This window comes from Musca autumnalis, unplaced genomic scaffold (assembly GCF_047663935.1).
Source record: "Musca autumnalis isolate F117 unplaced genomic scaffold, ASM4766393v1 scaffold_5, whole genome shotgun sequence".
Lineage (NCBI taxonomy): Eukaryota > Metazoa > Arthropoda > Insecta > Diptera > Muscidae > Musca > Musca autumnalis.
The window spans coordinates 99,226,512-99,251,393 of NW_027412088.1; the positions used below are offsets into that span (position 1 = coordinate 99,226,512).

The window sequence follows — 24,882 nt, forward strand, 5'->3', positions numbered from 1 at the left end:
TACAACATTCACAGGTAACAAATTTGACATCTCATATGACATTCATACATTGTGTAAACACCCCTTTATCTGATATCCATTGGAATTTATTTGACGTTTAATCGATGGAAATGACAGTTGAAATAGAGTGGATTTCGTAAATGTAAACCTAGCACTAGTAAAAATGTTTGTTTGTTTTATTGTAGAACGTATGGTACGTTGCACGATGCGATACGTTACGTTGCGTTCGAACACACTACAAAACAAATGTCAACAAACATAATTTGCAATTCTTCAATTTTAAGAAGAAGCAGCAGCAGAAAATTTATCAAAACGTCCAGAACGAAGAAATAATTCCATTTTTGTTTTTAAAGTTTGCGCTATTTGAAAATAAAAACAAGCAAATATTAACTAAAAGACATTAACGTTTGTGCCTCGATTCAAATTCGGGCAAATGCAATAAAATAAGAGTAAACCGAGTGTTGAAAAGACAAAGAAGAAACTCATCATCAATACCCTTTATTGAGTCGATTTTTGATCATTTTATTATTTTAGTGGTACAAACAATTGTTCAATTGTCCGAACGTGAAAATTCTATAGGTACTGATTGTTACAGCCTTGATTGAGGCAAGTTCGTATGATTGCTTATTTTACAAATAACATAATTGTATGTTCTTTTAGGATATCCTTGATAGAACCGGAACGGACATACAGAGACCTTGTCCAACGCTGGCTGTGTCGTTGGATATAGTGCACATTTTTCCTGAATATTATTTCGGTGTGTGATATTCTTGCTATCGTAAAGAGAAAAACAACAAGTCGTTACGAAAGCGTTAACTGCGCTGTCCCAAGCGTATAATCCAAACGGCGAGCTATGAGCGCCTCGAAAAAATATAAATCGGAAATAGCAACAGAGATTTTACATCAGCAGGATACTGAGAATATAAATAATTGTTTTCGTAAAGCAACCGATTTGTTTGGTCCATCGACATCGGCAGCAGCAGCGGCATCATCATCGGTTGGCATCAGTGGTCGCATAGCTTTGGGACAGAGTACAAATATGCAACGTTCCGGCAGTAATACAAACATAAATAGCTCCAATAATGGAGGAATTGGTACGAACGGAGAACGTCGTGCCAATTTCTCAATGTTGGATACAGCTCATCTAAATGATCATCGTTCGTCAACAACTACCTCAGCCTACTTCAATAAATTGGGAGCCAATAATACTTCAAAGCCGGGTGATGTTAAAAAAATTGTTATAAAAAATTTTAAAGGTACGTAACTGGGTTCTGTGGTTATAATAAGAGGGAATGAAAACTGATTTCTACGAAGACGTGTTGCTCCGATTATGGCTTGTTTATATAAAAAACGGATACATTGAAATCATTGAAGCGTATAGCAAATGACGTCTTTCGAAGCTAAGTTTTTAACTTCTATTGTAAACCTGCCCCTACAACAAACATTTAAGTGGGGGCAGTATTTCTTTTGCATTTTATGACCTAATGAATGCCACACCTTGACTGTCTCGAGTTTGCCATCCTATCTAGGAAACAAGACAAATCAGTTTTGATCTACAAACAGTACACTTGGAATAATACTGCTAAAATACTCTCTGGGCATTTGATCTTCCTTTGAAAGTATGGGCGATTAAGTCTGTGCGTCGTCAGCGACCAACTTTAGTTGTAACATAAGAATTTTCGAAGGGTCCAAAATTCAGACATTTATTTTTTAACGTTTTGTAAATATTGTTGTAACAAATCTCCACAAATAACTGTCAATATAAGTTCACGTAGATTCTACAGGATTTAAGCTATCATGATTAGCTGACCAGTTTCATTTATATGTTCCAAATTGGTGCCGGTTAGCAAATTAAGGGTCTTGTTTTGTTGTAGCATCATAAGTTTGATTTTGGATTGGCAGCCCGAAACGTTTTTGGTTTCGGATCAATCCGATACGAAGAACCCTCTGCCCGGGCGCATTGTTCCTTTTTGACGCAGATAGTTGTGGCTAGAAGTTAGTGTAACCCGCGCCTCCAAACTACATTTTACTCCTAGTTGTGATAGAAGTTTATCACACCCAACTGCTATTAATCTAAATTACATTCATTCATGCCATTACTTTTTTCCGCATTTCAGTAAAACCCACACTGCCCGAAAACTATTCTGAGAAAACATGTCAAAAATTAGAAGAAGCTGTTGTGGCCATACAACTCTCAAGGCCTATTAAATATTCTCTGGAAGAACTTTATCAGGCCGTTGAAAATATGTGTAGTCATAAAATGGATGCTCAACTCTATACAAAATTAAAAGATTTGACCGAGGCTCATGTTAAGCGAAATGTAGAGACATTTACCGGTGGTAGCATGGATAAATTGGTAAGTTGCGGGTCATAATTTAATGTGTTACAGTTATTAACATTTATTTATTTCATTCTTTTATTTTCTAGGTTTTCTTAAAGAAAATCAACGATTGGTGGTTGTCATATTGCCAACAAATGATTATGATGCGTAGCATATTTCTATATTTAGATCGGACATATGTTTTACAAAATCCAACTGTACAATCTATATGGTAAATGGGAAGCAACAAAATAGTGTTTATTGTTGTGCTGTAATTTGTTTTTATGTATTTTCTATTATTTTAGGGATATGGGTTTGGATTTATTTCGCACTCACATAGCTCTCAATAGTCTTGTACAAAAGCGTACCGTTGAAGGTTTGTTAATGCTCATCGAAAAAGAACGTAATGGTGATGCCGTGGATCGTGGTCTTCTAAAAAGTCTTATACGCATGTTGTGCGATTTGCAAATCTATATAAGCGCCTTTGAGGAGAAATTCTTAATAGCCACTAGACAATTGTATCAGGCAGAGGGTCAGAGGAAAATGCAAGAACTTGAGGTGCCCGAATATTTGCAACATGTCGATAAACGTTTGGCCGAAGAAAATGAACGTTTGTTACATTATTTGGACTCGGGGACCAAGTAAGTTTTTGTACATTTTTTGGCTTTGAATAAAAATAACATTCAACCCATTTTCATTACAGACATCCTTTAATATATACTGTTGAAAAAGAACTACTTGCCGAACATTTAACCCAAATCTTGCAAAAGGGCTTAGACATCCTCATGGAGGAACATAGACTGAATGATTTAACGCTATTATATAGTTTATTAAGTCGCGTCAAAAATGGCACAGCCGAACTTTGTGGCAATTTTAATGGTTATATCAAAAAGAAAGGTCGCACCATTGTCATTGATCCTGAAAAGGATAAGAATATGGTACAAGATCTGCTGGATTTCAAAGATAAAATGGATGTCATTGTTCGCACATGTTTCGAACGTAATGAGAAATTTACAAATTCATTGCGTGAAGCTTTTGAATTCTTTATAAATCAAAGAGCTAACAAACCTGCAGAATTGATAGGTAAGTAGTCTAGCAAAATGGTTTTGGGCAATTGAATAATTTGATGCGTTTTCGTTTAGCAAAATATGTTGACATGAAGTTACGCGCTGGCAATAAAGAAGCCACAGAAGAAGAATTGGAACAAATTCTAGATAAAATTATGGTCTTATTCCGTTTTATACACGGCAAGGATGTCTTTGAAGCGTTTTACAAAAAGGTAAATTGATATCGACATTTTTTTCTAAAGACCAAGGCAACAGCTCAGGAAAGCTAATGGGGCTCCATTCACTCCGACCTCTTTGTTTATAACTGAAACTTGCTAATGCACTTTCATGTCTCCTTTCAGGACTTATCGAAACGTTTATTGGTTGGCAAATCCGCCTCTGTTGATGCAGAGAAGAGTATGCTGTCAAAACTCAAACAAGAATGTGGTGGTGGCTTTACATCTAAACTGGAAGGCATGTTCAAGGATATGGAATTAAGTCGTGATATAAATATTGCTTTCAAACAATATGTTGCCAACATGGAAGGTGAATTTACCAGCATTGATTTAACCGTTAATATTTTAACAATGGGCTACTGGCCCACATATCCATTGACGGAGGTGAATATGCCACCTCAATTGGTGAATCCACAACAGGTATTCAATAAATTCTATCTGGCCAAACATAGTGGACGTAAATTACAATGGCAACCCACGTTGGGTCATTGTGTGCTAAAGTCAAGATTTGATGCGGTAAGTAATGAATAAAAACTAAATATGTCTTTATACAAAAACCACCACCAATAAAGGTTATGCTAAATTTATCATTTATCGAAATAATCAGACTAAAAATCAGTCCATTTGATCGTTAAAACCAAGCCTTTGGAAGCATTTAATTTAAACGCCATTAAGAATAACAGATGTGTGAGGATGGCTGAATTTAAAACATCTAGGTCAACTCATAACTGGGAATGAGAGGAGAGTTTTGGTATTAGACACTAGCCCTTGTAGACGAAATTGGCTGTACACATGGTAGAAACAATGATGCCCCTTGAACCACACTCATAAATACTGTCACATATTTTTCCATCGGAATCAGCATTGTCAATGATTACTATTCGAAGGTCATCCTCAGACATGATTGATGTCCACATATTTGCGTTCTTGAACATGGACCTTGTTGGTCGCTTTTCCTGAGGGTGTAGTTGCCTTCACAGTACTGGGCTTCTTGTCATTGGCTTTCTGATCAAACACAGTTGCGTAGGAAGTTTATGTTTTGACCCACATCAGTGTACAAATATTTATAATTTTTATTGGTGGAGCTTAAACGAAATTTTGTTTTTATTTTTATAATATTATTTTTCTTTGTTGTTAACTAGGGACCAAAAGAGCTTTTGGTTTCTTTGTTCCAAGCATTGGTGTTGTTATTGTTTAACGATAGAGATACACTTTCGTTTGAAGAAATTTTAGCAGCCACAAATATTGAGGTACGTGTTTTCTTATTTATTTGAATTGCAATTGCACCAAAAATATAACGTTTATTTCCTTTAGAATGGCGAATTGCGACGTACATTACAATCGTTGGCATGTGGTCGAGCCCGTGTCCTAACGAAAGAACCAAAAGGCCGTGAAGTGGAAGACAAGGATCAATTCCATTATAATAATGAATTTACCAATAAATTATTCCGCATCAAAATCAATCAAATACAAATGAAGGAAACGGTAATTCGATTCGATGCATTATCCACCATGATTAAGATTGTTTAATAATATTTTGCTTCTTCTTTTTTAATTTGCAGACGGAGGAACAAAAAGCAACTGAGGAAAGAGTATTTCAAGATCGTCAATATCAAATTGATGCAGCTATTGTACGAATTATGAAAATGCGTAAAACATTGTCACATAATCTGCTTATTACGGAGTTATTCAATCAGTTAACATTTCCTGTTAAGGTGAGTTGTGAGAATCAGTACAAAGTCGATACAGTTCTTTTTTTACTTTTAAAAATTTCCCCACATTATTTCACCTTTTATTTGTTCTCCTTTACAGCCTGCTGATCTTAAAAAACGCATTGAATCGCTTATCGATCGAGACTACATGGAGCGTGATAAGGATAATCAAAATCAATATAATTATGTGGCTTAAGTTAACTCAAATATACAAATATTTGGGCGACATTTTAGTCGTCGTCATTGTCCCTCAACAAAACAACAACAACAACATTTTGAATAACTTTCTTTAAAACAAAAAACAAAATTGAATGTAAACTACGAAATCTAGTAACAAAAACAGAAAAGATACAAAGCGTTAATTTAATGACCCCAAAAAATAAACGAGCAAAAATAATGTATGTTCTGAAAATAAGAAGGAACAAACGAAACAGTTTTCACTTTCATTTTTAATTTCTCACAAAACCTTCAAGGAAAACATATTACTATCCAAAGATTTCAAAATAAATATTACGAATATCATTACCTGCACACAGTTTTTTTTGGTTGACTTATAAAATGAAACAAAACGTTTTTTTACTTATATTTCAGAACATACTCCCTCCCCACAACCTCCATTTCCACGTCATTACAACCATTTTCTCTACTACCATCCATCCTTCTTCTTCCTTCATTCCCCTTTTTTCCCACTAATTATCTTAACTGATTTAAATAATTTCTAAAAGAAAAACAAATTGATATATAAAAACCATATACATATGAATGAATGGATAAAATATTTAATATTTTGTTGTTAAATTTTATTTAATTTTCTTTAATTGCAAAAAGTAATCTAAGGTAAAGAAAAAACAACATAAACAAAACGTATGAATCTGGCTGGCTAAAGACTTTCAAGATACAGATACGAGTAATTTAATGTGTATGTCTGCTCGAAAGAAACAAAGTAGACAAAAACACAACTCCAAAAGAAACTGGAATCACATGTTTTTTTAAATAAAAAAATTAAAAAAAAAATTGATAATGTATTCGTTTGAATTACATCGGGATTTGATTTGGTTCAATGTGTGGAACAAAAACAGCCCTATTCTGAACGCATGGGAGTTGGGAATTTTTTCCCATTCCCACGTTTCGTTTTCGTATTGTGAATAGAATTTTGTGGGAGTTTTTTTTCCCATTTCCCATCTCCCCTCATTCTGAATGAAGTTCGAATTGGGAATTTGTTCCCATGGGAAAAAAGTATACATTCTCTATCTTGAATTGTGGGAGAATTTTGTGTCTTTTTGTGGGAAAAATTTCCCAAGCAAACAGTGTGGGAGTTTGAAAAAAGTTTCAAGAAATTTCATATTTTTATGAAATTTCATATTTTTATGAAATTTCATATTTTTATGAAATTTCATATTTTAAGACATCTACACGACAAAATTATTGCAAATATTTATAATCGCCATGTGTTTGCTTAATAAAAGCATACAAAATGTACTGTAAAATATGTCATTAGTAGTCTTAGGATTTTGCATATTCTTATATGATACAAAAATCTGCAAGAATCTGACTGTTTTACACCGATAAAAAATTTTCCTTTATGTTATCGAACAAAACAAAAAAAAAGTAGTAAAAATTAGTAGATTTTTGCAGTTCTTGAACAGACCATATGTATTGAAATACGAGAAAAAGAGTCATGGTTGATTCTATTAACTCAGCTCAGCAAGTAAAAACAAATCAATTTCAAAAGAATTTTTGGCAATAATTATTAAAATAACCATAATAACAACAATAATAAAATATATACAGCTTTACAACTTTTATTCATTTTCGTAATATAACCTTCGGGTTTTTTAAATCAGACGACTAATGTTCTATTGAAAACGTGTTAGTCTCCTCAACGACACGAAAACGATCACACAAACGTACATACATATATGCCAAATTATTGCAATGCTATTCCATTTTCCGAAATGCCTTTTCTTGAATAGGATCGTTATTTTTGAACGTAGAAGCTTGAAATTTTGCAAGGGCATGTGTTTTAGTTTTACCCCCAGTTTTTGTAAAAATGTTTATTCTTCTCACACGAATTGTCAAATTTTGTAGATCAATTTACTCGCTTTAGCGCAAATGTAGAGCGCTGATTTTTAAATGAGGAATCCTTAACGATATATGGAACGGGTATACGAAAAATTAGATGTGTATGTCATCTGGGGGCTGAGCTATGAATGCCTAAATTATTACGAATATAGACGAACGAACAAAAATAAGTTACAAAAACTGGGGGTTAGATTCAATCAAAAACGTATTTTTTTTTTTTTTTTGAGATACGTCTTCGGAAATTTATGGTGACGATATGTAATAATAACACGCTAAAATATGCAATGCAAATAGGCATTTTGTATTACAAAACAAAATGACAGCCCCCAAAAGTATGCTATAATAATTTGGTATAACTAATTTCGAATTTCTGCTCCCATGTTTTGCTGTTCCCACGTCGTTGAGAATATGGAAAACGTGGGAACGGGAAATTTCGCTCCCATGGGAATGTTCAGAATAGGGCTGAAAGTTTAATCTCAAAATACATTCAAGAATTTGAACCCGAATCAATCAAATTTAAGTATATGCTGAACAAAAGGTATGTTAATATGCTCAATTTGTACATAATACATAACTAGCCCAATTATAAACATCATCATCAAACAAAGATTTTAAATGTCAAAATTCATAAACAAAGGCGACAAATTTGTTTTCGCCGACACGGAATATTTTTGAGGCGAATTTCTTTATTGTCATTTAAGGTAGATGCATACATAACATTTTCAGAAAAAGTTGTTGACACAGTTATTTTTGTTTGGCGTAACAGAAAATACCAGCTGATCGATCTTTAACTGCCAAAATATGTTATTGTAAATTAAATTCTAATACGAAACACAACAAATGTTGACATTTTACGTGTACAACATAAAGTTGATTAGTTTTCTTTTTCGATATACATCTACCTGTTCCTCTACAGTTTGACATTTCTCTACCTCACAGCGAATTCAAATGACAAATATGAATTTTGACAGCTCAAATCAAAATCATTTGTTTTTGAGAGAGGACCATGGCCCAATTATAAAGGTCAAAGGCTGGCTTAAATCCTCAAAATACCGAATATCAGGAGGTACCGTTATATGGGGGATGTACCAAAATATTAGCCGATTTGGTTCATATTTAGCCCCTTATTACCCACGGACACAGACTGAGTTTGTGCAAAATTTCAGAAAGATATCTCCATTCGTTTCCAAGTTATTAATTTCGCGCCGCTAGATCAGTGATTTCGACCACAGTGCTGCGTGAACATTCATAATCGCTATGATAAAGTATATATATTCTTGATCAGGATAAAATTCCAAGGCGATCTAGCCATGTCCGTCTGTTCTCTAGCGTTCGCAATAATTGAGCTAGAGCGCTATATTTTTGCACCCAAGCGTATTTTTTTCTATAGGCAGGTCAAGTTCGAAAATGGGCTATATTGGACCACTTTTTGGTATAGCCCCCATATAACAGTACCTCCAGATTTTTTTATTTTATTTATTTTCAATACTTGCCACCAGGCGGATATGCCCATTTTATTTAGTTGCAAACAAACTACATTGAATATTAAACTACATCCCAGATAGCATTTGGAAGACTGTTTTTTCAAAAATCACATTGAGGAGTCTTTTTAGAGTCTTTTTGGTGATCAAAAACTGATTAAGTCGCTTGTATGATCAGAAAGGGACTCGAAAGTGACTCCCTGTAGTGATTAAAAAGAGTTCAATTTAAAATACAACAATAAATGTGTAGCAATCACAAATTAGTCATTAAAGTGTTTAAAATGTGACCATTTTTTGTTATTTATTGTCACATTTTGATCATCTGGAAGATTGAAAAGTGCTTAATCAAAAAAGGGTCATGCAGGTGTTTGAAAAGTGATTATAATTATGTATCTTCTGATCATATTTTAAACAGTTAGGTGATTAAAAACTGATTGCTTTGTTTTATTTTTATTTGGTTGTAAATAAAAAAATAAAATTCTCATATACACTTTCTACAAAACTTTGATATAAATGTAACGTATAATATTAAGTGTATATACAAACACAACACATGTTCACCGCCAAACATAAATGATAATTAAAAGTCATAACAAAGCAGAAAAGAAAACAAAGGAAAGGAAAGAAAAAGAGAATGAAGGGAAAATTCTTTTAATTTATTTCGTTTAATAAAAATACTCATAAATGACTCTCTAAAGATTCATAAACGATTATAAACATGACCCAAAAAAGACTCGAAAAAGAGTCCCAAATTATTCAACAAATCACCAATAAATGATTGAAATGCGAATCGAAAAAGACTTTATATACCATCAGAAAATGGGCAAAAATGACTCGAAACTAATACAGAGGAAGACTCATTTGTGATTTGCTTAGACGAGTCGCCTGAGGTTATGTTTTCCTACCGACAAAGGAGTCTTTTATGATCAGAAAATGAGCTCATATTCTAGCTTTTTAATCGTGCAGTCGGATCAAAAAAGACTCGAATTTGATTAAAATTTTCAAAAAATGCTGACTGGGATATAGGTATATAAAATTGAACACAAACATATTTAACATACAAACAAAAATATTTAAACTGAATATTAAAAAATAATAAAATTTAACTTATAGATAAATTAAAAAAAATAAACTAAAATCCCAACTAGGAATTCTTCAATAAAAAATGCTACACCGCAGAAATATTTTGGTATTTTGTGGATTTTAACTATATTTTTTGACCAAACTACCTGCAATTGAACATTTGAGGTTCCCAGTGGTCACAAGTGGTATAGCCCCCAAGCGGTACCTCCCGATTTTCGGTAGTTTGAAGATTTTAACTACAATTTTTAACCGAACTACCTGTAAGACAGCGGTCACAAAACATCTCCACCAAAAACTGTCAATATAGGTCCATATTTTCGTGCAGCCACCATATAACGGTACCTCCCGATTTTTTGGATTTTAGGTACAACTTTTGACCTAAGTATCTGCAATTCGACATTTGAGGTTCCCAGTGGTCACAAAACTTCTCCACCAAAAACATAGGTCCGCACGTTGATATAGCCCCATAAAAGGTTTCCGACCGATTGAATACATTGTTTATGATTTTTTACCTTATTTAGGTATCGAAAGGGAGAGCGTAAAATGTTTGTGAAAAAATTCGCAAAATAAATTGATGGGGAATTGGGCAAAAATATTAATAAAAACATCATATTTTGCAATACTTAAAACAAAAATGGATTTAAACACGCTTCTTAAATACAATGCCACAATTTTAATGCATGTAATTAAAGATAAAATACAAGGCAAATTCATATAAGGTATATGCATGAATTACAACAACAAATTTACAAAAACAACATAGTTATTATAGAAAATTAAATGTCAAAGAAAATATTGAATAATAGGGTCGTTCTTAAAATTTTCTCAGGAAAAACATAAATACATTTTGAAAATCCTCTAAACTAGAACAAATTTGAATCAAAATGTAAATATAAAGCATTCAGAACTGCCGTTGGTCCTTTTGATTACGCGTTTAGGATAAAAGAAGTATTTTATCGTAGAAAATTTGGAAGTTTCAAATTTTATGAGTAGACTCTATTACATTTTGAAAACTAATTTTACAAGAAAAGTAAGAATACAGCTGATTGTCATTTCTACCTTGTATATACCTTGATAAAATAGATATTTTTCTATGAACCTTAATTTTTATTTCCACATGAATAGGCTCGAATGCAAATTAAACAAAAAATGCGCGCACACACTCGTTTATTACATGAAAGCACCACCACAGATGTCTTTTACAACAATCTCAAAAAGTTTTTATAAACATAGATAATTTTCTTGTTTTCTTAGCACTACTTCATTCCGAATTTATTATTCAATGTATTGTTCAACAAATTCGTCAAATATTTACATTTTTTCATTCATAATTTTGGTTTGTAGTTTTTGTTTTAAAATAAACACATTTTTTGGCGTCTACCTTCATAATATTCCCCGAAGATTACCTGATCGATTACCGGTTACTATCGAAAAAATCGATAACATTGCTTGAACATTTTCGATCGAGTTTTGTCATGCCGTTTTTTTATCGTGTCGTAAACTAATTCACGAGCAAATTCTCGATCGAATCACGTTATTAGGCCCCTGATTTTTCACGAACTGAATGTATTTACTATTCCTGGAATTCGTTCAAATGATGAAGATCGGATCTTTCACGACCTCTTTTGAACCAGTGCACAAATCTCAAGTGAAATCTTGCCATCCTCTGGAACAACTTCCACAAAGTTTTGCTTGGTCTCCTTGGTATTCCTCAGCATTTGCCGTTATGGCCATCATCCATAATGCAATATTAAACATTTGTATTTTTTTGCCATTTAATGACCCATTTAGACGATATTTGTTCACCTTTTTGCGACTTTCCCACAAATTCTTCAGTCTAAAAACAATTGTCAAAACAAAAAACGGCTGCTACAGATGCCGCCATACCTTTTAAGGGTCGATTATCGATAGCAATTATCGTTGAGTGGAGTTGTCAGTTGTCAAAATTACTTTATGTATGGCAACCTTCAACTGAAGTTGCGAATCTCAGTTGACGAACCGGATTTTTTTCAGCAACCAGTTGCAGTGAATATTTTCGAAGAAACAAGAATTAAAATTGAAAGGAAAAAACATTTTTTAACAATTGTTGATTATTTGCATGATTGATTAATTTTGTGTATCAATATGCTGAAAATAACAATAAAACAACAGTTTGAAATATTAATTGATAAATTGAGTGCAAATCCAATGTGCACATGGGTCCATCTATACAGCCGACAACGCCAGGGAATTTCGTTTTTGAATTTATTTATTTATTTCAAATATTTATTATAATAATAAATTACAATAAAATTATATAAAAAATAGTACTAGCATCTAAGGCTATCGGCTACGTTTTTGAATAAAAATGATTTTTGCTTTGTCTTTTTTCCTCCTCCGTCAACTTCGCAACGATCCAATTCAATTTTGGCACAATTCCTTCAATACGTTCGACAACAATCTGTCCTCTATCAAGTGGACAACTTCCTTCAATACCTTCGACAATGTATACTGAGCCATGCAATTGTAATCATTGCCATGGGACTTTGGAAACTTCCCTCCGCAAAAATCTCAACGCAGCGCACACTTTTAAAAGTGGGGGTATTGCTGTTGAACTGTAACATACGTTGAAGTTATCCTTTGACGTTTCCACAATGTAAACTACGGCATCCTTTGGCGATCGAAAATACGCCTTAAACCTAAAATAATTTACTGATTATACAGATCATTCCAACATGAGCTTCAAGTTACAGTGCAGGTGGCAATTCCAATGGATTCGACATGTCCCTCAAATTTATTCTAATAAATGCTATGTCCTGTACATTTTCTTCATCATCGAAAATAATTCCACCATCATTTTAAAATAGTTTTTTTTTTGGCGAATTGTGCCTTTTGGATTTTAGAGTTCAAAAGTTTGAAAAAAAACACTGATCGATAACACGTTTATCGACAACCCAGTTGGGTTGCAAACAATAATACAACATTTCATCTCAGTTGTGCTGACAATTGACAATGCAACTAAAGTTTAGTGGCAATGCAAAATCGACCCCTAAAGCTGTATTTATTTTTATGGATTACTATCGGGTATGTGATGAAAACCGAATCGACTCGATTTGCGGAATCGAAATGGTATATAATCGGAGTGCCGTTGATGATATATATAGTTTTGCTTCGCAAAAGCCCCTTATTTGAATAATATTTTTAAAATCAATTTTCAATTTATGGCAAAAAGAGTCGAATCGTTTTCCATCACATACCCGTATGTATTATTACAGTGGGTTGTTGATAACTGACATTTTTCTTGTAAGAAATGCAGCGTCCGAAAACATACATACATACCGTACCATAATGTTTTGTACCGCACATGGCATGAAAAGTTACACTACGATAAGCTACCGTACATGTACATAAACTTTAAAAAAATGTTTAGCGTTTGTGTACATGTACCCAACGACAATCGTAGCGTACATGTTTGGTACGCAACCAACATTGTAAAGTAAGAACCACGTACCCAACCGAAATGGTTGGGTACGTACCATGGTACAATTAGAAAGGTAGATGCATGGCCCAATAACAGGCCCTCCATCAAGCGAATTCAAAGAAAAATGAAGATATTAAATGTCAAAATTCATAAACAGAGGCGAAAAAATTTTTGAGGCGAATTTCTTTTTTGTCAATTCAGGTAGATACATACAAAAGATTTTCCGAGAAAAAGTTGTTACCATAGTTATTTTTGTTTGACGAAACAGAAAATACCAGCTGATCGAACTTGAACTGCTAAAATAAGTTATTGTAAATTAAATTCTCATACAAACACAACAAATGTTGACATTTTACGTGTACAACATTAAGTTTATTTGTTTTCTTTTTTCGAGATACATCTACCTGTTTCTATACAGTTCGACATTTCAATACCTCACAGCGAATTCAAATGACAAATATGAATTTTGACAGCTCAAATCGAAATCATCTGATTTTGCCGGAGGACCAATTGGGCCATGGGTAGATGCCTCAGCCCAGCTGATCGAATCTAAAACGTCAAAAAACTAGGAATTCGCCATGAAAAATCAAAACAAAAAACCATATGATTCGGTAAGAAAGAGATAGCATGTCTACACTTATATAGACAAACACAAGCGATAAAAAGAGACAACAAGAGACCATTTGGCGAAAATTTTGACAGTTTACCATGGTACAATTACTTGGGTAGATGCCTCAGCCCAGCTGATCGAATCTAAAACGTCAAAAAACTAGGAATTCGCCATGAAAAATCAAAACAAAAACCATATGATTCGGTAAGTAAGAGATAGCATGTGTTCACTTCACTGTACAAACACAAGCGATAAAAAGAGACAACAAGAAAACATTTGGCGAAAATTTTGACAGTTTACATTACAAAAAAAGTTGCTTTGTTGTAGCAATTCGCCGATGTTTCTACCTAAGTAATTGTACCATGCAGTTTACATTACAAAAAAAGTTGCTTTGTTGTAGCAATTCGCCGATGCATCTACCTTTCTAATTGTACCATGTACACACCTGAGTTGTGTTTATAAAGACATATTAAATATGAATGGTATGAGGATAAATACAACCATAAAAATATGAAATTTCTTGAAACTTGTTTTCAAATTCCCACACTGTTTGCTGGGGAGATTTTTCCCACAAAGAGACACAAAATTCTCCCACAATTCAAGATAGAGAATGCATACAAATTCCAAATTCCCGAACTTCATTCAGAATGAGGGGAGGTGGGAAATGGGAAAAACACTCCCACAACATTTTATTCAGAATACGAAAATGTGGGAATGGGAAAAAATTCACAACTTCCATGCGTTCAGAATAGGGCTGCACATGATAGCTCAATTAATTCAATTAAATAAAACTCTAACAAATAAATGACCGTCGTTCTAATAAGACAACAATTCAAAAGTGGTTTTATTCCAAAACAAATCTTTTTTCAGTTTCTGAAGAAGCTAAATACGGAATAAATTCCACTTTCTATCGGAATTCGTTTCTGTGGCATGCCTGTATATCTTTGCTGAAAGTTGGTGTAACCGTGAACATATTTCAGTGTATTTGTATTTTTCGAACAGTCACATGCAAGTGTAAACGGGGGGTAAGGGAGGAGTTGAGTTTGAAAAAATTCATGGGGAACTGGCATTCATAATTGCTCTGATATTCTCTATTGGCCAACTCCGAAATGAATTTGAGTGCACATTGATGCTATGCTCCTGACATTATTTATCTCAAGTTTGATTTTGTTGGGCTGTTTTCTAGAGACTTACGGTTATTTTTTAATTCACAAATAAAACTCACTTTATCCTTACCTTATTAACTCATTATTACTACTCTTTTTTATTTTATTAATAATAATTTCTTATTCGTTAGTATTTACTCATCTAAAAAATGTGTATGTAAATTATTTTGTTTTTTTCTCTTCAATTTTATATTTAATACTAAAAATATATATATATATATGTATGTAACTACAAACTAATTTGTTTTCTGTTATGTTATATTCTATTAATGTTACTATTAACATTTATTTGTAGTTTAGAAAAGAAAAAAAATGTATGATTCTTTGTACAGAAGTTATGAATACATTGGTATTAGGTTAGTAGTAGTAATGTTGTCAATTCGATTCTCTATAATATAAAATGTATCAAATATGTACTTTTAGTTGATATTATAAACTACGTTACTTGCTATTCAATACAATACACTAAATATGATTGTATACGACTAAATATGTCAGTAAATTTTCATCATATTTGTATGTACGTTGTTTGTAATGGGGATATATGCAAAATGAAATTCGAAAAAAAAAACAAAATGCTTGTGTTATCGATCACAAATCGATGAAATTGGATTTTGAAAATGGCACATGATGATAGTGTGAGGTGTAAAAAGGAGAATAGAAATAAATGTATAAATATAAATGGAAGCATGAATAAAGCTGCACATAATGTAATCAATAATAGTGGTAGCAAACTAATAATGACTATGGTCTAGAACTGATAGCTACATATTTCAGTTTTGTTTGTTTTTCTTTTCTATTTTACATTATTGTAAGGCATATTTGTTGTTTGAAGCTGTAATATAAAGGCACTATTTTAAAATAGTATTTTGTTCATATATAGAAGGCCAATTGGATAGGATTTTTTGTGTAAGGCAAAATATTAAGATAAAAATAGGGTTTTACAAAGGCAACAGTCGTATGCAATATTCCGGGATTCACATAACTTAAGTCAATTAGTTATTGATTTCTCAGATATCATTTAACGTTTCTTTCATTTCTCTTAACATATATATGTTTGTTTGTATATAGAAGTATAATAACCTGATTATACAACATCCTCATTCTGTTTTTTTGTTTGTTTGTTTTTTTTTTTAATACTTTCAAAAGTATAACTGTGTTTTCCTAATTTATAAATTGTTGTGTATGTGTAAACTATATAACAGTACAAATATTACACTTGAAATATGTAGTACTTATGATAAAATTGCATTTGTTTATGTTCTTATTCTTATGATCGAGTAGTTTGCAATTTTTGCTTTGTCTTAAACGACAATTATATTACAAACTTACTAAACCTATATATATGCATAGATACAACTAATGTATAAACCTTATTGAGGGGGAAGGGAGGGGTTTTGACGTTGCGTTTTTGTTGTTTTTATTAAACGCAAACTTCGTCATAATCAAGACGCAATTTTTCATCTGCGGAAGCCAGTTTGCTGATAGACTTTTTAATACGCAATGCAGGTAGACGTACATTTGGATTTTGATGCCAGCATTCTTTCATTAGTTTGGACATACCTGCCAATAGCTAAACAAATACAATAAAATTAATCAAATTATTTGCTTTTTATCGGTGGTATGTGCAAGGTCTATACAAGGTCGGCCGACAAGACTGCTACCTTAGACAACTAACTTATCAAAATAATATATTTTTGTCGCAAACTTATTAGTCAGCCGGACTTATCAGTCCACCTAGTATAGACTTTGGGTATATACATATGTACATATCTACGTTTCTTACCGGATCTGAACTCCAACGATTTGGTATGGACGGTCGATAATTGTCCACACATACAACTTTTCGCATATCTTCAAAGCTTGGATCTGATGGTACTACATCGTAATAGGGTACTTTATATTCTTCAGCAATTCCGCATGATATCGTTCGTCGACATACTTCCCAGATAACTAAACCTAGAGCATAGATATCGGTACGTCGTAAAGCCTCAAAGTTGTACATATCAATACTGGAAATAAAGAGACAAATAATTTAAAATTTTATAAGTTTGTTGTAATAAACGATAAAAATATGTAAAATTCTTAATCTACTTTTATATCCTTTAACATCCGTTTTAAGATTTAATACTTTTATGTGTTAGTAACATGTTTTCATTCTAATATTTTGCTGGGAGCCGAAAAGTAAACTTTAGAAGCTTGTAGAACTCAATCTTTGCTGTGACAGTCTTCCTTAACATAGAGGGGGCTCGAGCAATAAGGCTGATTTCCGCTTCGTCAGTTGCTTTACAAATGACTGAAAATCTGCAAAGTATTATATTTCTTAACGCCGTTGTATTTAACAACTGCGAATCTACGTGTTTCAAAACGTCAAAAATACCTATTTTTAAGGCTGGTAAAAAGCAAACATGTATCATTTTTATTTCTGATACATTTAGTTGCATTTTCGATGAACAATGCATGAGCGTGCAACTGAAATATTTTGACGAAGTTTAAACAACACAAAGCAAATAATGATACGGAAGTCAGTTTTATGTACTGCCTGCGCAACTGTATCAATGCGAATGCTATTCAAGCCATTTGTACCATTGGACCTCTCTATACAGATCATGAAAATCCCTCCTGACGTGCCTGGGTGAGGAAGACATGTGCACTATATCGTGGCGGGGATCCTAAAGGCGATAACTCCCAAGCAGGAACCGGTATGTGCAGATAAAATCGGCGTATACTCAAGAAGATGGGCCACTGCTGTCATGAGGAGGCACCATGTTGCAGTCCTCAGGTCAGAATTCTGGCAAGATAGTACAATCATCCCCATCTCTTTGCCATCTGGAGGTTGTGAAATTTCAGAAAGGTAAAGATTAAGCAGTTCCGCAGAACTCCCTGTTCCACTCTACAGGTCTTGGACTTATAATTTCCACATTTCTCAAATGACACGCGTCCACTTATATAGTTGATTATCCACCTTTCCAACACGGCTGGAGGAAAGCTGAAAACTTCTCATCATGGGGAGGAGTAGTGCCTCTAAAATCTTTACTACTGACGAAATGAGGGAAATCAGCTTGTACGATTCACATCTGCTGTACCCTTTCCTGCCTCCAGTTGTGAGACCAACTTTCCAGGCTTTGCGTTTCACATGGCGTTTGTAACATTGTTCATCCTAAATTGTAGTGGTACCTCCTCTCTCTCTCCTCTCGGTGTGCTCTATAAGCTGCTGGTTTTACGACGAAGCTCATGACATTCATTTGCTAGTCCTGTCACCTCAGCTGGGAAATTTGATATGTTTTCGGTTATTCGATCAGCACATATGTTTCGAGCGGCTGCAGCAATGATGATGTCCCGGAAAATTCTCTCAGCTTCCCGAGGATCAGACGGATTGGGCAGATCTCTAAAGCAGTGCCGACCAAGAAGAGCGATACACGCAACTTGCGTGACGCAAGCTACAAAACATTTGCTCTCTCTTGCCCGCTCTTTCTTGCCGTTCGGATCGTATGTGTGTGAATTGCCGAAAATCTTCGTAACCAGCGACAAATGGCTGTTCGGCACTGCTCTAAAGCGGTGATTGGTAAATTCTTTGACACCTTGCCAATCAGCTTTTCGATGGTTGAGAAAATTTCGGCCGTCAGAGGTTATGAAGTCGAGTGGTCTCTTTACGGAGGCTTTGTCGTTTTCCTGTACTGCAAACAAAAATACCCTGAATACTTGGTAGATATGAGAAAGATATTCTTATTTTTTTATTGGCAAATGTTCGTTTTCCTATCATTCCATATACAAACAGGCAATTTCTAATTCGTATACAAATAACCTTGTCAACTTCTTCCTTTATAATCACAACGTAACTATCCAAGTCGAACACAATTTAACAGTTGGTGGTTTTCCCGCTATTTGTGGCAATTTTTGACTTACAAAAAATACTGTTTAAGAGTTTTAGCGATTTTTTAATTTAAATCGTAGCGATTTTGGCGGTTTAATGTAGCGGTTGTAGCGATTTTTAAGCAATATTATTTATTATCATCACTTTTAAAGCAAACGGAAAGGAGTAAATTGTGCATCGAGTGAAATATTAAGTGTGTCTGCGTACTCGATAATTTGTAATAATTATTACAAATTATTACTGAATGTTGTTTTTTTACACAAATGTTCAGTAAAAGAGAATGAAATGAGAAACTTGTTTTCACATTTTTATTACTGAGAACTTATAATTTTTACTGAAGGAATTTTGTTCAGTAACATTTTGTAGCTTTAGGCAGTTGTCAAAAGTTTAAAATATTCAAATATCATAATCGTAAATATTAATAAAATTGAACATTTTTATTGAATGTTGTCTTTTTACTTTTTTAATTTTTTCCTTTGAAAGAGTATAAAATGGTTTACTCTCTAAAAAGAAGTTGCTGAGTAATATTTACTGAGAAAGTACAAGGACAAACCTACAAATGTTCAGTAAAAGAGAATGAATTGAGAAACTTGTTTTGAAATTTCTATTACTGAGAACTTATAATTTTTACTGAAGGAATTTTGTTCAGTAACATTTTGTAGCTTTAGGCAGTTGTCAAAAGTTTAAAATATTCATATATCATAAACGTAAATATTAATCAAATTGAAAATTATTACTGAATGTTGTCTTTTTACTTTTTTAATTTTTTCCTTTGAAAGAGTATAAAATGCTTTACTCTCTAAAAAGAAGTTACTGAGTAATATTTACTGAGAAAGTACAAGGACAAACCTATTGATACATTTGATTGACAGCTCGTGTTCAATAATATAGAAAAGCATGGGAATCGGATATTTTATAAAAACATGTACATACATATGTATGTGTGATTTTTTTTTTTTTAATTTCTCTTTTCGTGTAACAGTTGATAATTTCTGTCGTATTTACACATTTTGTTAGTGTTTTTTTGGTCGTAGTCAGTAGAGATTTGTGGTGGTTTTTAACATAACTGGTCTGTATCGATTTTTATCTCGGAACAGTTGGCATCCCTGCAATTAGGGTCTCCGAATGGAGCGCAACCACGTTCACGTGACTACGCATCTTTAGTCCTAACCTAAACTTTTGGCCCTTACGCAATACCTACGTCTGCTGCGCCGTCCTGATTTTTAACAGATGATACTAGCAGATTTAAGGTGTTTATCGCCCGTGCAGGGCCGCCCAGCTTACTATTTCCCGAAGAGCTTACATATTCAAGCAAGTAGGAACCAGGTTCTTGACAGCTCTATGAAATTACATGTAAAATTTAATACAAATAATATAACCTATATTTGTCTAGTAAGTAATTTAATACCAACTATAGTCGAATTGCAAGTGGCTAGGTGGATAATTTCTTTATAGGATAAATTAATTTTATGATGTTTTTATACCTTTCGTCCAGAACTTCAGGAGCCATATAACGTTTTGTACCAACTTTGGGATTATTACCCAAATCCAATTTTCCCGTAACATTTGAGTGCATAACGGCTAAGCCGAAATCGGCAATAACACATGTACCATTTGGTTTGACCAAAATATTTTTTGATTTTAAATCTCGATGAGCCATAGCAGGTTTTCCCTAAAGTAAAACAAGAAAGAAAAATAACAATTATAAACAATCATAATTTCTTATCAGTGCCAGCAAAGATCATTTACCTCAGTACCAAAAATCTCTGTATGTAAATGTACTAAACCATTAGCAATGGAAAGACATATCAAAATCATATCACGATGACTTAAGGCATTGCGGTTCAAATGATCAAATAATGAGCCATGGGGATAATAATGTGTCAATAACCATAATTGTGTACAAGAGTTTCTTGATGTCATGTCGGAGCCAATGAAACCCAAAATATTTTCATGACGTAAAAGAACGGTGCTAGGGAAGAGTAACAAATATGGTAAGTATATAACAAAACGAATCATATTTTTTTATTTATAATGAACATACCTATAAATTTCAGTTTCACGTTTCCATGACTCTTCATCACGACTGAAGAAGATTTTAACTGCTATATTTTCACCATGCCAATGACCACGCCAAACCTCTCCATATTTACCACGACCAATACATTCCACCAAAGTAACTTGTTTGGCCAATGTTCTTTGTATAAGCAAGGGTAGACCTGAACCGGAACCAGATGTAACAGAATGTTGTAAGTACTCCTAAAAGAGACAAAACAACAAAATGTTTAATATCTAAATCAGTAAAGAGTTGAGTTTCTTTTGTGATCCTCGTTTGATTTACCCTTAATGTGCTGTCGCCTGCACTTGTAACACGCAACAATTCATCATTGACCAAATATGAATCGGGATCTTGTTTTGTCCTAGAATACTCTAAACGTTTGCGGTGATTGCGTCTTATGAAATAAATTGCAACATAGGCCAATATTGATATAATCACAAAAGGTCCCAATATGGCAAAGGTCATTTTCAAAATGTTACTGCTGTCGGCATTTAATTGTGTTACTTCTGCAAACAGTAATAAAAACAATATTAACAATTACTGTATAAATGTTTGTTAGCATCTAAGTAACTCTTACCATCTACAGGTGGTGGCAGTTCTGGAAAATCACCATCATTACAATAGTCTCCCGTACAACATTCCAAATTTATAAAGGTCTGCGTATTACGTTTTCGTGGTCCACCAAGATTACTGCCCAAGTTATGATTGCAATACATGGGTATTTGTTCTGGAGACATGATACATCCACGATTAACCCTTTCTTCACCAAATGAATCACGTATGCGAGACTTGAAGCACTGTAAAATTCATACCAAACAAATCACAATAAGATAAGATAATTTAAACGAAGCGTGTAATTTCATGTAAGAACAAACCTGTATGGCGTTCTGGCACATGTGGGCATGTTGGGTTGCATTGTGGCAGGGTGCATCGCATGATAAACATTTAAATCTGGAAAATAATCATATGAGTGGTTGTGAAAAATATACAAAACAATACTTCCGAATAAATAACGAAATTAATATTAAACCAAAAGAAGAACATCACATATGGAGATTCCAAAACAAAAGGAAACACTTTTCAAAATCAAAACACATTATTTTGACTAAACAGAAACATAATTGTGGTCCAAATTTATCATGGAGTTTTTTACCTTCTTTTCATGCGTCTTTTGGCTTTTGAATGTCTCCTACTTTAAAGTTTGCATAGATAAATTTTAAAGCGTAGGTAGGTAGGAAGGTTGTAATTATAGAGGAGGTTCATATTTAATTCAAAAGGGGGTAAAGTGATAAAGAAAAATATAAGATACATTAAGATAATTAGCAATATATTTCAATTAGCAACCACTTAGCTTCCATGTTATATCCTAGCTATAATTCTACAAATATGAATCCAATTTTCTTACCTTGGATGTGGTGGCTGTATTGAATTTTGTGCGGGCACAAATTCCTTGCTGTTTGTATGTTGTACTTCTGTTTCTCTATCCATATTTTCTTGGACATTTAACAAGCGCCCATTTATTTCACCTTAACGGAATGTAAGTAAAAACAAAACGTACTCAGTTAATAAAATTGCTTTAAAATAAATATTATACATTAAGAGCTTAATTGTTATGTATTAATTACAAGTTCAATTCTAGATGAGTTAGTTGTGTTTTGCATTATTTTACGGCTCTTAGAACACAAACAATACACACACAGAGGACAAAACACAAAATTCAGTGTAGAAGAGGAGAAAAAAACGAACACAGATTGTTTTAGCATAACATTAGCTTTTGCCGTAATTGTTTTATATCATATTATTGTTATTAATTGATATTTTGTTTCGCGCACAATATTGTTTAGATACCTTTCACATATTTTATATGGATAATAGAAATAATGAAAATAAAAATATTCCACTTTATAATAATCGCCATTGAACAGAGACCTAGGGATACTTAATCGATTAGTCGACCGTTTTGGTTGAAATATCGATGACGACTTTTGGTTATAGACAAAATCAAAAAGTCGACTTTTCATGGTCAACTATCGATTTTTATATGTGCTCTGTTCCAGAACCTGCAAGAAGTTACTACTTTTTACTGCGATAACATTTTTTCCTTTATGTTATCGTTATGTTAGTAAAAATTAGTAGATTCTTGCAGTACTGGAACAGACCAATTGTTTAATTAAAAAGTTTAACGCATTTTACACTTGCACTTAAAACAGGTGTTATGGGATTTTACGTCATTTATTTGAGATATTGTATGGAATTGACAACTTAAATGATGCATGTTTTATAAAACATGTTAAAGGGTGTTTACACTATCTATGAATGTCATATGAGATGTCAAATTTGCTACCTGTGAATGTGGTACAGATATGGTCTGTTCCAGAACTGCAAGAATCTACTAATTTATACTGCTTTTGTCGATAAAATAAAGGAAACTTGTTATCGTAGTAACAATTTGTAGATACTTGCAGGTTCTGGAACAGGCATATAGTGTAACCACTATGAAAATTTTCATTTATCAAAGTGATGTGGCAACTCATATGTACATTTTTCATTTAGGGCCAAACCTATAGCTCTGCGTTTTGCGTGTGCGTTAAAAAATACAAAAACAAAATACATATATTTCAATTTGTATTTTGTATCTACCAGAAATGACACAAAACTTTACTCAAACGTTGGATGTGTTCTCAGTTTTACTTTCTCAGATCCATGGTAGAACAAATATAATGTAAAGTAAATACTACAACAAATACAACTCAACAACAACCACATTGAAATTTGTTTTTGCTTGTAAACCTTAGTGTCAACGTACATGTAAACAAAACAAGGAAATGTCTATAAATTATTGGAATTTAAAAAACTAATAATTTTTCACATTTGATTGACTATTTTGAAAAACATGAATGAAAACTCGTTAGATTTTCAATTTGAATGTTTCCATATCATTCCACTAAATGCATAATTTCTCGCAGAAAGTAGAATACTTGCAAAAATGTTTTGGGTCGCTGGTAATTCATTGAAAAAAGAGAAGCTATTTCAATCGTTTGCTTTTGAAAACAAAAAGCACATGTTTATTAGGGCTTTATTCTTTTCAAGTTTAACAAAATACCACACATATTAACAAATATTGTTCCGCCTCTATATGCGGTGTTTTAATGTGCGGCATGTCGTTCGGACCTGGAGGAGGTTACATGTCAATGATATGAAGGCGTCTTTATGGGAAATAGTTTTTTTCTGATGAATAAATTTGTTCTTCAAAAATATATATCCCTAATATACATCAAACATAGAAATAAATACATAAATAACAAAAATAAAATGTCGTATGGAATTTGACACTAACACTACAACCCAGTTCAGTCAGCTGGGTATTGCTGCTACCTTTTCTTGTTCTACCATGTCTCAGATCCACAAAACCGAAAAGCCTCGTAATTTCTATTTATTTCAATAGATTTTAGTCCCGGTCCACATTAGAGTTATTTCATTGAAAAAATTGCATGAAATTATGCGTCTCTAGATCGACGTCCATAGTAGAGTAAAGCGGGGTACACACGATCAGTTTTGACTGTCTATTTTTCGGAAATATCGATAAATGTCAAACTGTCCAGCAACCACAAAATATTTGGTGGTTGCCTGATGACTGACAAAAGTGAACCGCCACACTGGCAAGCAACCGATTATTTGAGCAAAACTGACAGTCAAAACTGATCGTGTGTACCCCACTTAAAATCATAAAGCTGGGTACACATTGTCAGTTTT

At 33.3% G+C, this 24,882-nt stretch overlaps 3 protein-coding genes across 13 annotated transcripts in view; 2 read left to right on the forward strand and 1 right to left on the reverse strand.

Annotated features, from left to right (window-relative positions):
• The window catches only part of Miro (mitochondrial Rho GTPase), a 637,534-nt gene that overhangs the window by 567,813 nt on the left and 44,839 nt on the right, over positions 1-24,882 (forward strand). The gene's annotated exons all lie outside the window — the stretch shown is intronic.
• Positions 213-6,335, forward strand: Cul4 (cullin 4). 2 transcript variants are annotated; one of them, XM_073954880.1, is made up of 12 exons: positions 213-579; positions 661-1,256; positions 2,118-2,356; positions 2,428-2,552; positions 2,626-2,961; positions 3,024-3,403; positions 3,463-3,599; positions 3,729-4,118; positions 4,745-4,852; positions 4,917-5,087; positions 5,165-5,317; positions 5,415-6,335. In XM_073954880.1, the coding sequence occupies exons 2-12, from the start codon at positions 854-856 to the stop codon at positions 5,508-5,510; spliced, it is 2,538 nt and encodes an 845-aa protein (XP_073810981.1). In that variant the 5' UTR covers positions 213-579; positions 661-853; the 3' UTR covers positions 5,511-6,335. The 2 variants fall into 2 exon arrangements, with proteins under 2 accessions (XP_073810981.1, XP_073810982.1); XM_073954881.1 differs by having other exon boundaries at positions 238-606.
• On the reverse strand, positions 15,263-23,115 carry sax (type I BMP receptor saxophone). 10 transcript variants are annotated; one of them, XM_073988242.1, is made up of 11 exons: positions 22,978-23,115; positions 22,535-22,655; positions 22,283-22,318; positions 22,005-22,080; positions 21,707-21,926; positions 21,412-21,635; positions 21,115-21,329; positions 20,820-21,042; positions 20,555-20,742; positions 16,983-17,208; positions 15,263-16,769 (listed from the first exon to the last, which is right to left on the reverse strand). In XM_073988242.1, exons 1-11 carry the CDS (start codon positions 23,045-23,047, stop codon positions 16,620-16,622), a joined length of 1,749 nt encoding a protein of 582 aa, XP_073844343.1. In that variant the 5' UTR covers positions 23,048-23,115; the 3' UTR covers positions 15,263-16,619. The 10 variants fall into 10 exon arrangements, with proteins under 10 accessions (XP_073844343.1, XP_073844339.1, XP_073844338.1 ...); XM_073988238.1 differs by having other exon boundaries at positions 21,412-21,632; positions 22,283-22,321; positions 22,978-23,100; XM_073988237.1 differs by having other exon boundaries at positions 22,283-22,321; positions 22,978-23,100.

Coding starts and splice junctions, on each gene's coding strand:
- Cul4 (XM_073954880.1), top strand. CDS start 854: ATGAGCGCCTCGAAAAAATATAAATCGGAAATAGCAACAGAGATTTTA. Junction 2,357..2,427: donor GTGGTAGCATGGATAAATTG/GTAAGTTGCGGG, acceptor TTTATTTTCTAG/GTTTTCTTAAAGAAAATCAA. Junction 3,600..3,728: donor TTGAAGCGTTTTACAAAAAG/GTAAATTGATAT, acceptor GTCTCCTTTCAG/GACTTATCGAAACGTTTATT.
- sax (XM_073988237.1), bottom strand. CDS start 23,047: ATGGCGATTATTATAAAGTGGAATATTTTTATTTTCATTATTTCTATT. Junction 21,636..21,706: donor ACTGCCACCACCTGTAGATG/GTAAGAGTTACT, acceptor TACTGTTTGCAG/AAGTAACACAATTAAATGCC. Junction 16,770..16,982: donor ATCGTTGGAGTTCAGATCCG/GTAAGAAACGTA, acceptor GTATTTGTTTAG/CTATTGGCAGGTATGTCCAA.